This window comes from Phymastichus coffea, unplaced genomic scaffold (assembly GCF_024137745.1).
Source record: "Phymastichus coffea isolate CEN01 unplaced genomic scaffold, Cenicafe_Pcof_1.1 PCOF00016, whole genome shotgun sequence".
NCBI lineage: Eukaryota > Metazoa > Arthropoda > Insecta > Hymenoptera > Eulophidae > Phymastichus > Phymastichus coffea.
Window position 1 is genome coordinate 2121193 of NW_026706827.1, and position 15891 is coordinate 2137083.

Here is a 15891-nt window from a genome sequence, read left to right on the forward strand (position 1 = left end):
GATAACAGAACCCTATTGGAATTTCCAACATGGGATACCACATGGGATCCCACATGGGAACCTACATGGGATTTTATGCGTGATCCCGCATGGGATTCCATGTGGGATCCTTTCCGGGAATTTGATAGGATTTCTCACATTGGATCCCACATGGGATCCTAAAACATTCAGAAAATCTTCGCAATCCCACATGGGATCCCTCATGGGATCCCACATGGGATTCCGCATGCGGTACCAAAAAAAATTATTGATATACGCGTATTTTCATTGATAATACCTCGAATAAATATTTTCAACATTCAATAATACTAATAATCACAATTTTAACTCATTACATTTTATTTTCTTAACGAAAAATCGAATTACAAATTTATTATTCAATAGTATTAAGTTGGAACTTATATCACTTTTAATATTCATAAGCTTTAATGCAGAAACCAAATAAATTGTTTTTCTTTTCATCTTCGTGCGTCTTGTATGGCGTAGCCGATATGTCGCTTGTATAATCCTTTCCAAGTCGCTGCCATAGCTCCAGTAGGATCGATGGCGTTGCAGCGTTTCATTAAGAGAACTGTAAGAAGAATAATATTAATTGGAAGCAACTATTAACATAGTTAACTTTAGTAGAATAACAATATTTTTATAACCTTTGATAATGCGTAATTCTCGACGGAAAATACATTCATTTGCCAATTCACGTGGTTGAAATAAACAACGAAAATCTGCGTCGAAATATTTGAGGTTCTTGTTGAAGCGTTTATTTCAACCACATGAATTGGCAAATAATAGTACATTACGATACAAGTGCGCAAAGTAGGCGATTCCCGCACGCGCGAGGGTTACCGACCGAGCTAAGCGAGGTCGGTAACGCGCATGCATGATCGCCTACTTTTCGCACGCGTATCGTATACTATTTTCTCGTACGAGATGCGAAAAGTTCGATTATACTTTGAATTTGTGAGATGGGTGGAAAAAGAAGGTTTTATAATTAAGGAATAAATGTGGAAAAACACGCAAAACATTTTTTTTCCCCATTGACAATGTAGATAGCGAAAAATATTGGGAAAACGAAGTCCTTTCCCACTCCACGCAACTCATTTTTAAAAATGAAAATTCAAAAACTATGTTCTTGAGGTCCGACGGAAAACATTCTGCCAGTACAAATTTGGCAGTTGTCCTTTCGCGTTTGTCCTTTCTAGTTCCTTTCAATTCAACAAAAATGTCTAAACAAAAGGTGCTACAGAAATAAATTTGGCAAATACAATAGATTTAAATAAACATTAAATTTAAAAACATTTAAATTACATTAAATTTTTATAACTGTAATGTAATCATAAATATGTCTGGATATAAATAATAAAATTGATTTTTCCTAGATTTTTTTCATTGGAGAAAATTTATCTTCCTTAATTACAGTAACTGGCGAAAATTTGTCTTCGCCAATTACAGTAATCGGGAAAAATGTATCTTCCCCAGTATTCCCTCGTTAAACTTTGTAGACATTGACGCATTTTTTCCGTGCGCAAAGTATTTCCCCCACGCAGTTAGCGTGCGCAAAGTATTTCCCCGTGCGGGAATGGGTTTGCGCATGCGCAGTTCCGTGTTACGATAAGCGTACGGGAATCAAGGGTTTTGCACACGGAAAAGCGTGCGCAAAATCGAACTTTGCGCACGCTGTGCGAGAAATGTATTTTCGAGATAAAAACAACGGTAGTAGTTAATGACAAAGAAAGACAAGAAATGTTCCGTCGAGAATTACGCATTATCAAAGGTTATAAAAATATTTTTATTCTACTAAAGTTAACTATGTTAATCGTTGCTTCCAATTAATATTATTCTTCTTACAGTTCTCTTAATGAAACGCTGCAACGCCATCGATTCTACTGGAGCTATGGCAGCGACTTGGAAAGGATTATACAAGCGACATATCGGCTACGCCATACAAGACGCACGAAGATGAAAAGAAAAACAATTTATTTGGTTTCTGCATTAAAGCTTATGAATATTAAAAGTGATATAAGTTCCAACTTAATACTATTGAATAATAAATTTGTAATTCGATTTTTCATTAAGAAAATAAAATGTAATAAGTTAAAATTGTGATTATTAGTATTATTGCATGTTGAAAATATTTATTCGAGGTATTATCAATGAAAATACGCTTATATCAATAATTTTTTTTGGTACCGCATGCGGAATCCCATGTGGGATTGCGAAGATTTTCTGAATTTTTTGGGATCCCATGCGAGATCCCGCATAAGATCCCATGTAGGTTTCCATGTGGGATCCCATGTCGCATCCCATGTGGGAAATTCCAATAGGGAAGAACAAAAGGGATTTTTAAGTCAAATTTTACATGGCATTAATAAGGAAAATAAAACAAAAAACGAAAAAGAAAAACACTACGAAGAATCGAAAATCTTTGAGGAAAATAACAAATTTCATCCACTAGAAAGAGAAAATACACTAGAGGACCCCGAATCTGTTACATTTCCTTGCACAACAACAACGGAGTATCCTTTTTGGGACATATTATCAGTGAATATGGGATTAAACCAGATAAAAAAAAAGTACAAGCTATTGAAGCTTTTCCAACACCGACAATTACGAAAAACGTTAGAGAGTTCTTAGGGCTATGCAATTATTATAGACGTTTTATTCCAAATTTTGCAGAAGTAACAAAATCATTCACTATACTCTTACATAAAAACACAAAATTTTTCTGGAACAATGAACAACAGGAAGCTTTAAATAAATTAAAAAACTACTATGCGAAGCACCTATTCTACAATATCCACAATTTAACAAACCTTACATTGTTAGAACAGACGCATCGAATCATAGTTTGGGCGCGGTCCTTTCCCAGGGAGAATTAGGGTACGATAGAGCCATCGCATACGCTTCAAGGGTTTTGAACAAAACAGAACAGAATTATATGACTTATGAAAGAGAGGCTCTTGCAATAATTTTCGCTATTAAAACATTTAGAACATACTTATTCGGAAATAAATTTACGGTAGTAACGGACCACAAACCTCTACTTTCATTAAAATCGGCTGATAATAATAGTAGAGTACAAAAATGGCGACTAAAACTAGTTGATTACGATTTTGACATAATTTATCGCCCAGGCAAAGAAAACGGTCCAGCTGACTGTTTATCGCGGATTGCGGTAGAACCAAAAATTTGTGTTATGACACGAGCACAAAGAAAAAGAACCTTAGAAGAGGTAATACAGACAAAATCATTAAATATTGACAAAAAGGAACAAATTACTAATCACGCATGCATTCAGGAAAAGAGCAAACGGAAACATACATACAAATCCAACAATATAGATAAAAAATGTATCAAAATCAGTAGCATTAATAATGATTATAATAGAGGTCATGTCATTTATAGCAAAAGTTCTATACAACTTCGTAATGATAACATTATCCATTTAATCTCTGTTACGTCGCAACATGATACACATGTATTAACACATACGTACGATATTCAGACATGTATTTTTTGAAGCGAATCAAGCTGCGCGCTCAGCTCTGGTGTGTCTGTGTGTAAGTGTGTGTGAGGCGCTAGGGCCTTAAACCTAGCGTGGTGGCAGCACCTTACGGCGCTGCGCCACTCGCGCCAAGCATGGCTGCTCTTGCCGGTACATCCGGCAATCGTCGACGACAGCGTCCCGCGTGCGGAGCTCCCTCGCGCCTTCACGTTCTCGGTAACGTCCTCGTGCACCCACGTGCAACCTCACTTATATTACCCACGTAGTATAAGGTTTTCATCCACTCACGTGGTCTCTTTTCTCATTTCGATGTAATTCGGATGTGTGACAGTGACTGTGAATCTATCGTGTATAAAGTTTTCTTTGTGTGAGAGCGTGTGAATGAGTGCATGGTAACAACCATTGTCTCCGCGCGACGTCTCTATCCCGCGTTATCTTCGCAAGTGTAATTTCCAGTTTTCATTTAATAAAGAGGGTTTTTTATGCCGTTACGGCTTTTTCCCTTAAACAGTGTTTAGTGATTTTTCCCCTTCATTATTCTAATCAATTAAAAATCTAACTACGATAGATAAATCAGCAATCAAGGACAATTTCAAACTAAAGCGGCTTACTTCGCCAAGGAAGTCGTTTCGTTCTAGAACATGGTGCCTCCTGTGAGGTAGTTTTCCACCTCTTTCTCTCCTTTTTCATTTTCGGAAAAGGGGACGTCGCGCGAGTGCAAATGTGTGAGAGTGTGTGGGGAGGGAAACAAGTGCATATAAAAAACGCGCGAAAACGTGCGCAACGTGCACCGACAAGTGCAGCCCGCCAAATTCGTCTTCTCTCTCGCTCGCTCTCCCGCCGTTCATTCGCGCCTCGTGCAATTGCCTACACTCGGCGCGCGCAACAGCGCGCGCAAACACTCAGCGTGCGCAACAGCGTGCGCAGTTGTCCAGCGTGCGCAACAACCTGCGCAGTCGTCCGGCGTGCGCAACAGCGTGCGCAGTCGTCAGTGCCGATCAGCATTGCCATCGCTTCCGACCAGGGGGATTTACACACAGCGGCCAATAACATCGTTCTCCATTAACTAAGATAAGTGTTTTTATTTCTTTTCTCGCCTTCTCTGCTTCAATAAATAAATATGCGCCTGCGAACAAACGGCTTCGCTTTCCACTTATAACGATTAATTCCATTTTAATTAAATTAATTCTAGCGTTTTAGTTTTTATTTTTGTCGTCTGCTTCTTGTCAAATTGAGTGAATCAATCAAACTAAAATTCGATCGCGCTTTGATTGGTACTCGAGTCATTGTTAGCATTTCATGTTTATTCGAATTTAGCGAGCAATTTACAATCCACTAGTGATTAATTGCCATTAAATAAGTTTGTAGACAATTGTTTGACATTGTTTAATTATTCAGTTAGAATTTCGTTGTCCGTTTCAATTACATGTTTTTTTCTTTGAACTTCAATTAACGTCAGTTTCAATTTGATTCATAACGCGTTGTTTCGATTTAATAAATAGTCAAAATGAATAACGACGAGGTTACTCCTGCCAGCGGCAACGCAGAAAAACGCTTAATTTATATCGAACAGAAATTTAATAGGTTTACAAAAACATTGAAATCCCTTAAAGAATATTTAGCAAAGGGATCGCCTGATGCGACGAACGCGGAGTTACGAATAAATTCCCTTTCGACAATATATCAAGGTTATTCAGCGAATCGCGAAGAACTTCTTTCGATGCAACCCGAGCATCCCCACATTGCTGCATTCGATGAGCTCGAATCCGAATATTTCGAGATAGCGAGTCAAATATCAAAAATGAACAAACCCCCAGCGACCCCTCTCGCGAATTCTACTATGTTCAACGGAAGTAACACCGCCACCTTCATAGAGAGAACTGACGTGGCGAAACTTGCACCGTTGACAGTACCCAAATTCGATGGGAACCACAAGAACTGGGTCCCCTGGAAGGCCAACTTTCAAGCGCTTATACACGATCGTCCAGGAATGGCGGGAAGTGTCAAATTGTCCCAACTTCAAAATGCAGTTCAGGGTTTAGCAGCGACCGTAATAAAAGAATTCTGTCTTGACCCCAGCGACGTCAGCTACGGCTTAGCTTGGGAAGCGTTATGCAACGCTTACGATCAACGACGTGTTCTGGTCAACGAGCACTTCGACGCTCTGCTAAAGTTAGCTCCCGTTCAAAATCCAACCGCCGAAACCACAGCCACCCTCATGTACACCGTCCGTCAGCACGTCAGCATGCTCAAAACAATGAACATTGCGATCTGCGACGAGATTGTCTTGCGAATTCTCGAGAAATGCCTGCCCGGGTATCTCCAGTCGCGATGGATGGATAAACACTCAAATCGCGAAATCCCCAAATTGGAAGAGCTATACATCTTCGTTCAAGATTCAATATTTAAGCAACGAGCGATAGATGAACTTCCGAAACGAGATTACCAGTCCAAAAGAAAGGGAGCAGGCAGCAAGGCAGAACCCCCGGCAAAGGTCTCCAAAAACATTGCCAACACACTCGTCACTACCTCGACGACCAGCAGCAACGCGTGCGTCCAATGCGGTCAATCCCACAGGCTCTACAAATGCGAAAAGTTCAATCAAGCGAAATTGAACGAAAGGTGGGAACTCGTGAAAGCAAAGGGGTTATGTCGCAATTGCTTATACGTTCACTCTGCTTCCTGTACCAGCGAGAAAAGGTGCAAAAAATGTCATAAGGATCATCATACCCTTCTACATGCAGACAAAAAATCAGGTTCATCTACCCCTCAACCCGCGAACGACTCAAAACCGTCCGGGACATCTCAATCATGACTAAGCCAACAAACATTCGCGTCAAGCGCATACCTCCCTGATTCTCAACTCATGACTACAGCAATTTTAAGCTTTCAGTCATGCCGAGGAAAACGTCTCATGGCACGCTCACTACTAGATTCATGTTCTAACGCAAACTTAATGACTCAATCTCTTATCAATCGTTTACAATTACCAGTTAAACAATGCTTTGTGAATATCGGAGCAATAGACAATGCGAATATTGTTTCGGAAAAATACACTACTGCCACTTTCTATTCTACATATAATGATTCTAAATATCAATTAAACTTTTTGATTGTACCTAAAATAGCTGAGTAGGTGCCTAATGAGACTTTCCCTCGGGAGAAATTCAACATCCCCAAGAACATCAAATTAGCAGATCCTCAATTTCATATACCCAGACCGGTCGATGTCTTGCTAGCGTCAGGTCCAACTCTATCTTCTCTTGCCATAGGGCAAATCAGGCTAAATGACGAAAGATCCCAAATCACTCTTCAAAAAACTTCTTTCGGCTGGATAGCAGCCGGAGGATCTATCTTATCAACGATTCCCAACTCAGTTTCGTGCAATGCGGTGAGGTTAGATTCACTCCTAGAAAGATTCATGGCGATGGAAGACATGGATTATCAACCCATCAAGTCAGAAGAGGACGTAGCATGCGAAAGGTACTACGTTCAAACCACGACACGTGACGCTTCAGGTCGTTATATCGTTCGTCTACCGTTTCGATCAGGCAAATTCGAACTAGGTTTGTCAAAACATCAAGCGTTACAGCGTTTTCAGGCGTTGCAGCGCAAATTTGATGCTAACTCTAGTTTCCGAGCAGAGTACGAGAAGGAATTCAACGGGTACCTGGAACTTGGCCACATGACGCTGTGCGAAGACGACAACAACGATGGTTACTACTTGCCTCACCACGCGGTGATCAAGGAGTCCAGCGAAACGACGAAGTGTCGTGTTGTTTTCGATGCTTCTGCAAAATCCTCCACGGGCATTTCATTAAACGATATGCTGTTGACTGGGCCGACCATTCAGGAAACTTTGTGGGAGCAGGTTTTGCGATTCCGTTCTCATCCCTTCGTCATCACTGCCGACATCGAAAAGATGTACCGACAAATCTGGATTCATCCCGACGATAGGAAGTTCCAGAAGATCTTGTGGTACCACGAAGGTGAAGTTCGAACTTTCGTTCTCAACGTTGTAACTTTCGGGGTCAAGTGCGCTCCTTTTCTCGCAATTCGAACATTGCATCAGTTAGCCGTTAATGAAGAGAGCAGATTCCCAAGGGTGGCAATGCTACTTCGTCGAGACTTCTACGTTGACGATTTCCTTTCAGGTGCAGACACGCTGGAGGACATCATGAAGATTCGCGACGAAATGATCAAACTTTTAAGTCGTGGGGGGTTCGTGATACGAAAATGGTCGTCGAACCATCCGTCGGCTTTAGACAACATTGATAAAAACATCTTCGATTTAGATTGCGGCATACAAGGGAACCCTATAAAAAAGACTCTCGGAATCATCTGGGACTCACAACGGGATGTCTTTACGTATTCCGCAAACCCTGATGCGTTAGCTTCTACCAAAAGAAAACTCCTTTCCCAAATTGCAAGGATCTTCGATCGTCTAGGCTTATTAGGTCCTTTAACCTTGTATGCCAAAACATTAATTCAGGACTGTTGGAAAGCTAACATTACCTGGGACGAATCCCTACCTCAAGACATCCATACCAAGTGGATAGCTTTAGCTGAACAACTTCCTTTAGTGCGAGAACTTGCGTTACCAAGGTATCTGCGATATGACGTCACAAACCCAATATCCACCGAGATACACGGCTTTTGCGACGCGTCGATAAAGGGATACGGCGCGTGCATCTACATTCGTTCCGTTGATTCCGTGGGAAATGTTACTGTTAGGTTAGCTTGCAGTAAATCTAAGGTCGCTTCGCTTAGTCATCACACCATACCTCGTTTAGAACTCTCTGGCGCTGCCCTTCTGAAGAGACTATATGTCGAACTGGTGACCCAGCTGACTTTCAATATCGCGCGAACAATTCTTAGAACAGACTGAAAAATCGTTCTCTGCTGGTTAGGCAAAGCTCCTCATCTACTTAGAACTTACGAAGCGAACAGAGTCGCTGATATTCAAGCGTTAGGTGAGAAGGTCGAGTGGAAGCATGTTCGTTCGAAGGACAATCCTGCCGATTCTCTATCCCGAGGACAGCTACCCAGGGAACTTCTAACTGATCCCCTCTGGCTTTCGGGCCCTCCATGGTTAGTCCTTCCGGAAGATCAATGGCCTTCATCGGAAGAACCCTCGTTAGTTGATCCTCTAGGCGCGAAAGAAGGAATCGTTTTATTTACAACCTCTTCCGGAAGTAACATCTACTCTTGTTTCTCTGATTACGGGTGTCTTATTAGGTCCATCGGATATCTTCTCCGTTGGAGTAGAAGAAAATCACTACCAGACGATACTCAAATTGCGAGTAAATCGCAACGAGGGATTCGTTATCTTTCCCAAGCCGAAATAGTTTACGCTGAACTCCAGATCCTCCTTCTTATTCAAAGAGAATGTTTTAGTTCCGAGATTAGATTGCTCAAATCGACTACGAAATTAATATCGAAATGCCCCAACGGCGCTTTCAGGAGTCGAACGAAGTTCGATGAACTCAATTCCTTCTTAGATGAGTATGGACTGATCAGAGTAGGCGGTAGGTTGAAGAATTTAAATCTTCAATTCAACCAAAAATACCCTATTTTGCTACCCAGTAACCATCACGTGTCAGATCTCATCATCCGCGACGCTCATCATCGAAATCTTCACGGAGGGGTTCAATCCACTCTTTATAGGATACGCGAAAGATTTTGGATTCTCAACGGTCGAAACCAGATTCGATATGTCTTGCGCCACTGCGTACCCTGTCTTCGGCAAAAGCCAAAATTCTCACATGCCAAGATGGCAGACCTTCCAGAATCTCGAGTAAACCCTGCGTTCCCTTTCGCGAAGACCGGCGTCGATTTTTTTGGTCCGATTATGATCAAGGAAAAGAAGGATCGAAATCGAAGCTTCCTTAAGGCGTATGGGTCCGTTTTCGTTTGTATGGCCACTAAGGCTGTCCACATCGAGGTAGCATCCGATCTCTCAGCCGAGGGCTTCCTCGCGTGTTTTCGTCGGTTCGTTGCCACGCACGGCAAACCGACCACCATGTACTCTGACAATGGTACTAACTTTGTGGGCGCGAACAGCGAACTGCAAAGGATTTACCAATTGCATGATTCGCCTGAATTTAAGGACGCGATTCAAACCTTTGCTGCAGCCGAACGGATTGAATGGAACTTTAATCCCCCTCTCTCACCGCACTTCGGCGGTTTGTGGGAGGCGGCGGTTAAGAGTTTCAAACACCATCTAAATCGTGTCATTAAGGATCAAAAGCTCACATACGAACAATTGGAAACATTATTAAAGGAAATCGCCGTCGTGTTAAATTCTCGACCATTATACGCGATTTCTGCCGACCCAAACGATTCCCTTGCGATAACTCCAGCTCATTTTTTAATCGGGCGTTCTTTCAATTTCTTACTCGACCAAAATTATGTTTCAGTTCCGGACAATCGTCTCACCTCCTATCAGCTCGTCTCTAAAGCTAGACAAGCCTTCTGGAGCAAATGGCACAAAGAGTACTTGCATGAACTGCAAACTCGTCAGAAGTGGTTGACTTCTGGAACTGCATTATCAATTGGATCTGTGGTTGTGTCCATGGAGGACAACCCTGCTTGCGCAAGATGGCCGCTGGGAGTCGTCGTGGAGATCCACCCTGGGAGCGATGGCATTGCTCGAGTAGCATCGGTGAAGATGGCTTCTGGAATCTACAAACGAAACATTACTCGGCTCTGTGTGCTCCCTGTAGATCAGGAAAACGCGGACCCGTTGGAGTCTCAAGTCACCCTCCCGAACTCGTGATTAGCCCCAGATGTGCGCTCTTTGGTTTGCCATAAACGAGTCGAACCATGGGGTATTCTGGAAGTGCTTGAAGCCTGGCCCGCGAGAGGGTAGGGTACAGAGTGCACTACAGCCAGATGCCCAAAGAATCAATCTTTGGAAGCGCGATACCTGTTCGGAGATCAGGTTCCCATAGTCGCGGAGACTCCAACCTTTCGTCGACGTTAATCTAGGACAAGCGTGATCAGCGGAGTGTCAAACTTGTGGCACGAGATGATCTTAAGTAGAATAAGTTGTTCATTAGATTTAAGACTTGTAAATCGTTCGTTTCGTTGTATTAGTAATTTAAGAAATTAAAGCAAAATAGCTTTCAATCAATCAGATTGTGATGTCGATGCTAATCAATAGACCAGTCCCTTCAACGAAAACTGGCTCTTCATGTAAAGAAACCAAAGACCGTCCTAGATTCGTAATCCGGAATGGGTCAACTAGTCAATATAAGCTCTTGTTAAGTCTAACACTGCTCGACCATTAATGGTCCAATTAGTCTCGCAGCCGTGGCCGGCAGTATGTTACGTCGCAACATGATACACATGTATTAACACATACGTACGATATTCAGATATGTATTTTTTGAAGCGAATCAAGCTGCGCGCTCAGCTCTGGTGTGTCTGTGTGTAAGTGTGTGTGAGGCGCTAGGGCCTTAAACCTAGCGTGGTGGCAGCACCTTACGGCGCTGCGCCACTCGCGCCAAGCATGGCTGCTCTTGCCGGTACATCCGGCAATCGTCGACGACAGCGTCCCGCGTGCGGAGCTCCCTCGCGCCTTCACGTTCTCGGTAACGTCCTCGTGCACCCACGTGCAACCTCACTTATATTACCCACGTAGTATAAGGTTTTCGTCCACTCACGTGGTCTCTTTTCTCATTTCGATGTAATTCGGATGTGTGACAGTGACTGTGAATCTATCGTGTATAAAGTTTTCTTTGTGTGAGAGCGTGTGAATGAGTGCATGGTAACAACCATTGTCTCCGCGCGACGTCTCTATCCCGCGTTATCTTCGCAAGTGTAATTTCCAGTTTTCATTTAATAAAGAGGGTTTTTTATGCCGTTACGGCTTTTTCCCGTAAACAGTGTTTAGTGATTTTTCCCCTTCATTATTCTAATCAATTAAAAATCTAACTACGATAGATAAATCAGCAATCAAGGACAATTTCAAACTAAAGCGGCTTACTTCGCCAAGGAAGTCGTTTCGTTCTAGAACAATCTCTGAAAAACATGAGAGGCAGGACAAAAATACGAGTAACATACTTGCAGAGAAAAATTTGAAAATAAACAAAAATTTATCCAGTAATAATTTGGAAACATTAAACTACGGTAAACGAAAAATATTTATCTTGTGCCTGAACACTGCCGCAGCGACTGAAACAGTAAAACAAAATTTAACCGAATTGTTCAAAAATTTGAAAAGACTTCTATTACAAAATAAGATCTCTATGCTGAGTATTTCAAAAAACATTGACATAAGAAACATACAATGGTCAGAAATAGAAGAAATCAAAAATGATACTTTCATAGGAACTAACATCAAGACTATTGTTTGTATGAATCATGTTGAATATATATGTGAGTTAGACCAGAGAAATAAAATTTTTGAAATATATCATTCTTCGAGATTAGGAGGTCATTCGGGAGTGAATCGAACTTACAATAGAATTAAAGATAAATACTGTTGGGAAAACCTAAAGAACGACATACAAAAAAGAATTTCCATGTGTATAGAATGTCAAAGAAACAAATTAAAATGTAAACCTACACGACAACCAATGATTATAACAGATAAACCTTTCAAAACTTTTGATAAAGTTGCCATGGATATAATGGGGCCATTTGATATTACAAAAAGTAATAATCGGTACATACTTTCAATTCAAGACCAACTTTCAAAATTTATCACATTAGTAGCATTAAAAGACCAAACAGCGGAAGCTGTAAGCGAAGCTTTTATAAAAAGGTTTATTTGTACTTTCGGAACTCCAAAAATAGTACTAACGGACAGAGCACAAAACTTCAGAAGCAAAATGTTAAAACAAATTGCCAAAAGATTTCATTTCGAAAAAATTGAAACAACGTCGTTTTCACCTCAATCTAATGGATCTGTCGAAAGAGCTAACCATCCACTTTGCGAATACATCAAACAATTTACATCAAAAAAATGTGATTGGGACGAACTCCTAGAGTTGGCCCAATTCAACGACAAGACCAGCGTACACACTAGTCACAATTTCACACCACATGAATTAGTTTTTGCTTTTCCAGCTAAACTACCATCTAGTGTACCATTAAAAAAATCCGAACAATTACCAACTTTTAATGGATACCTAGAGAATTTAATAAAAAACATGAATATAATATTACACATGGCTAGAGAAAATCTAATAACCTCAAAACAAAAATCAAAAAATTATTATGACCGATTTACAAATCCAGTAAATTTTAAAATTGGAAATAAAGTATGGTTCTTGAAAGAACCAAGACCGGGGAAATTAGAGAAAAATAAATATTTAGGACCTTTTGAAGTATTAAAAATAACTGAAAAAGGCAGTGTTGCAATCGATTACAATGGAAAACCAAAAACAATTCATGCCAATAAATTAAGCGTAGCAAAACAAGCATAGTAATCTTATTCTATTTCCAGGAAACACAATGGCGCAAAAATCAATGACTATCTTAATCATAATCACCTCCTTTTCAACAAGCAAAGGACTTATTGGCTTCAATTGCGGCTCAACGAACCCTACCATTACAACATATTCACTCTTGGATGCAGGGGAATGCAACTTTCAAGAAATTCAAGTAAATAGCACATAAGCCACTATCGAACTATTACAAAAAACGGAATTCAAATCAATGAAAATCATACAATGTAAAATAGAAATAAGGCGAACAATTTTTCATTGCGGTACAGTCGGACCTCTGCTACTACACGCTCTCGGGAGTTGGTGCCCTCTGCCACTACCCGCTACGGGCTCTCTGACGTTAGCCAATAAGAGCGCTCCGTCAGGTACGGGCATTGAGTGGCGTGCCGCGCTGGTCTCGAGGGGGGCCCGGAGAAAATGTTACAAATTTTGCTTGCATTATCACCTAATAATTTTGTTTTATATTATACACAGTAAATCATTTTACTCGAATGGTGTGATACAACTTACCTAAAAAAAAAAGTGTAGTGGAAGAAAACAAAATGATGTACTGTTTATAATTTAGAAAAATATCAGGTGATAATGCATGTTTGTAGGTACATACATAAATTTTAAATTTTTCAAATTTTCCGTTAAAAAAAACATTATAAATAAATTTAACTATGCTTTATTTTAACAAAATCATGTACATTATACAAAATCAACATAAAAAATCAACAAATAAAATCAACGTACAAAATCAACATACACATTCAGCATACAAATTACATTGGTTTGTATATATTTAGTATTAAATCGGCGACTTCTTGCACATTGCTTATCTGCACGCTCGTCGAATCCCACGTTCGCTCTAAGAATGTTCGAAGCTTCAGAGCCGTATCGTAGGCCTCACCAACGGAAACTTCTTTCTCTGGTTCTATATTTTCGACTTCTGCGATCGGCTCCTCGTCTTCTTCAGCGAACTTCTCCGGATTATTAGACGTGATTCTAAAATAATAGATAAAAAAAATATATTAATACAATGTTTTTTGAGTACATATTTGTTTCTATGAACACATGTAAATTACATATAAATAATTACATAAAACTTTTACTTTTTTTTAAAATTTTACCTTTCAAAAATTTGTTGGATGTTCAAATTTTGCCAGCCATTATCCGTGTAATCTTCCTCGATCCATGCTTGGGCCATCTCGAATGTGCAGTCGGCGAAGGCTGGGCTATCCTTAAGAAGTTGTAACAAGTTAACTTCTTCAGCCGATGCTCTTTTTTCGTAGGGAAAATCGTCCTTGCCCAAAATTCTGTTCCATGCGTTGCGGAGATCTCTGGCGTTGATAACATTCCACGAACTAGAAATTCGGTAGTAGCAGTCCTTCACCGTCTGCTTCTTTGCCAAATCGATGACGCTTGCTCCCGATGTTGCCTCTTCTAGGACTAGCGCTTTGACTAAATTTTTCCGGAACATTTTTTTCATTTTTTCAATGACGCCCTGATCCATTGGCTGAATCAAAGCGGTGACGTTCGGCGGCAGGAACATCACTTCAACGTTCTCGGCGATGTAATTTAATTCAGCTGCTGCGGGGTGCGACGGTGCATTGTCCAACAGGAGAAAAATTTTCTGATGCGGCGGATGATGCGCTTGGACCTCCTTGACGAAAATATTCTCGAACCAGTCCAAGAATATGTTCCGATCCATCCAAGCTGAACGGCTGTTCGTGTATTTGACGGGCAGTTTCTCTCTCTCGCACTTCGAAAAACATCTGGGATTTTTCGACTTGCCGATGAGTAGAGGAGTGATTTTATGCGATCCGGACGCATTGGCGCAGCACATCACAGTCACTCGTTCTTTCTGCTCCTTCAATCCCGACGGTTGCCGCTCGTATCCCGCCGCTAGAGTTTTCTTCGGCAAGGACTTGAAAAATAAGCCCGTCTCATTGGCGTTGTAGACCTCATCCTCGGTGTATCCTTTCTCTTTCAAGTAAGAATGCAGCGTCTCCTTGAAATTCTCTGCTGCTACGTTGTCGGATGACAACTTATCTCCTTGCATAGATAACTGCCGAATCTGGTAGCGCTTCTTGAATTTCTCTAGCCATCCATTGCTGGCCTTGAAATCGGCCGCTTCCCAAACGAACTTGTTGAGCTCCAAGGCCTTAGCTTTCAGAACATCGCCCGAGATTGGAGCTGTCATCCAATTCAAGGGTGCGCTTCATAATTTCTGGCTTCTGCGACTTCAATCTTCTGATCGTCGTCGGGTCAACGCCGTAGAGCTGGTCCAAACTCTGCGTTGTTTTGCCGGCGTCCAGAGCTGCGACGATAGCGGCTTTTTGCTGCACTGTTAAGTTGACCTGCCGTTTTCTGGTCCCCGGAGATTGTCCTCCAAAGACAAGTCCAAGCCCTGGCTCAATCTCTTGATAGTGTGCGGAGAAACGCTGTATTCCTTGGCAAGATGAGCCATCTTGACATTGTTGGACAACTTCTGCTTTATTTCAGCTACTTGACACAGGTTCAAACTCTTGGCTGCCATGATCTGAAAAATTATTGTACAAATTCAAATGAATGAAACAAATATATAAAAAATTGACGCAAATATTAATAAGAATCGAAAAATATAATGAAAGAAGCTACCTGACAATTGATTGGCAGGTTTGATTAAAAAAATTGTTTTCTTATTTTATTTTATAGACTAAATATAAAAGATATAGTGTAAAAATAGACTTGTAAACTTACCAGTTAATCTTGAAAACTTCTTGAAAACCAGTTGATTTTAAAAACACAATCAAAACATACAGAAACTATACACTCGATTGAATAAAATTGTTTTGGACACTGAGAGATATGTAAACTGGAGAAAAGGACGAGGGTGTTGCATCGAAAGTCGAATACAGACTGAAGTCAAAGCGCGTCTTTAGGTACATATCCCCCCCACAAATTACAAGA

General features: G+C 40.9%; 2 protein-coding genes across 2 annotated transcripts; one reads left to right on the forward strand and one right to left on the reverse strand.

Annotated features, from left to right (window-relative positions):
- The first annotated feature begins 5303 nt into the window (after positions 1-5303).
- Positions 5304-10280, forward strand: LOC131675115 (uncharacterized). Its single transcript, XM_058953960.1, has 3 exons — positions 5304-6134; positions 6639-8247; positions 8413-10280. The coding sequence occupies exons 1-3, from the start codon at positions 5304-5306 to the stop codon at positions 10278-10280; spliced, it is 4308 nt and encodes a 1435-aa protein (XP_058809943.1).
- A 3441-nt stretch (positions 10281-13721) lies between these two features.
- LOC131675116 (jerky protein homolog-like) lies at positions 13722-15478 on the reverse strand. The gene is made up of 3 exons (XM_058953961.1): positions 15304-15478; positions 14070-15135; positions 13722-13944 (listed from the first exon to the last, which is right to left on the reverse strand). Exons 1-3 carry the CDS (start codon positions 15476-15478, stop codon positions 13722-13724), a joined length of 1464 nt encoding a protein of 487 aa, XP_058809944.1.
- Positions 15479-15891: the final 413 nt, after the last annotated feature.

Bases quoted from the DNA above. Each gene is read 5' to 3' on its own strand.
- LOC131675115 (XM_058953960.1), top strand. From the start codon at position 5,304: ATGAACAAACCCCCAGCGACCCCTCTCGCGAATTCTACTATGTTCAAC. The intron at 6,135-6,638 runs GTGAAAGCAAAG...ATAGCTGAGTAG, and splicing joins TGAACGAAAGGTGGGAACTC to GTGCCTAATGAGACTTTCCC. The intron at 8,248-8,412 runs GTAAATCTAAGG...TCTGCTGGTTAG, and splicing joins TACTGTTAGGTTAGCTTGCA to GCAAAGCTCCTCATCTACTT.
- LOC131675116 (XM_058953961.1), bottom strand. From the start codon at position 15,478: ATGGCAGCCAAGAGTTTGAACCTGTGTCAAGTAGCTGAAATAAAGCAG. The intron at 15,136-15,303 runs GCAGGTCAACTT...ATTGGATGACAG, and splicing joins TCTCCGGGGACCAGAAAACG to CTCCAATCTCGGGCGATGTT. The intron at 13,945-14,069 runs GTAAAATTTTAA...CTATTATTTTAG, and splicing joins ATCCAACAAATTTTTGAAAG to AATCACGTCTAATAATCCGG.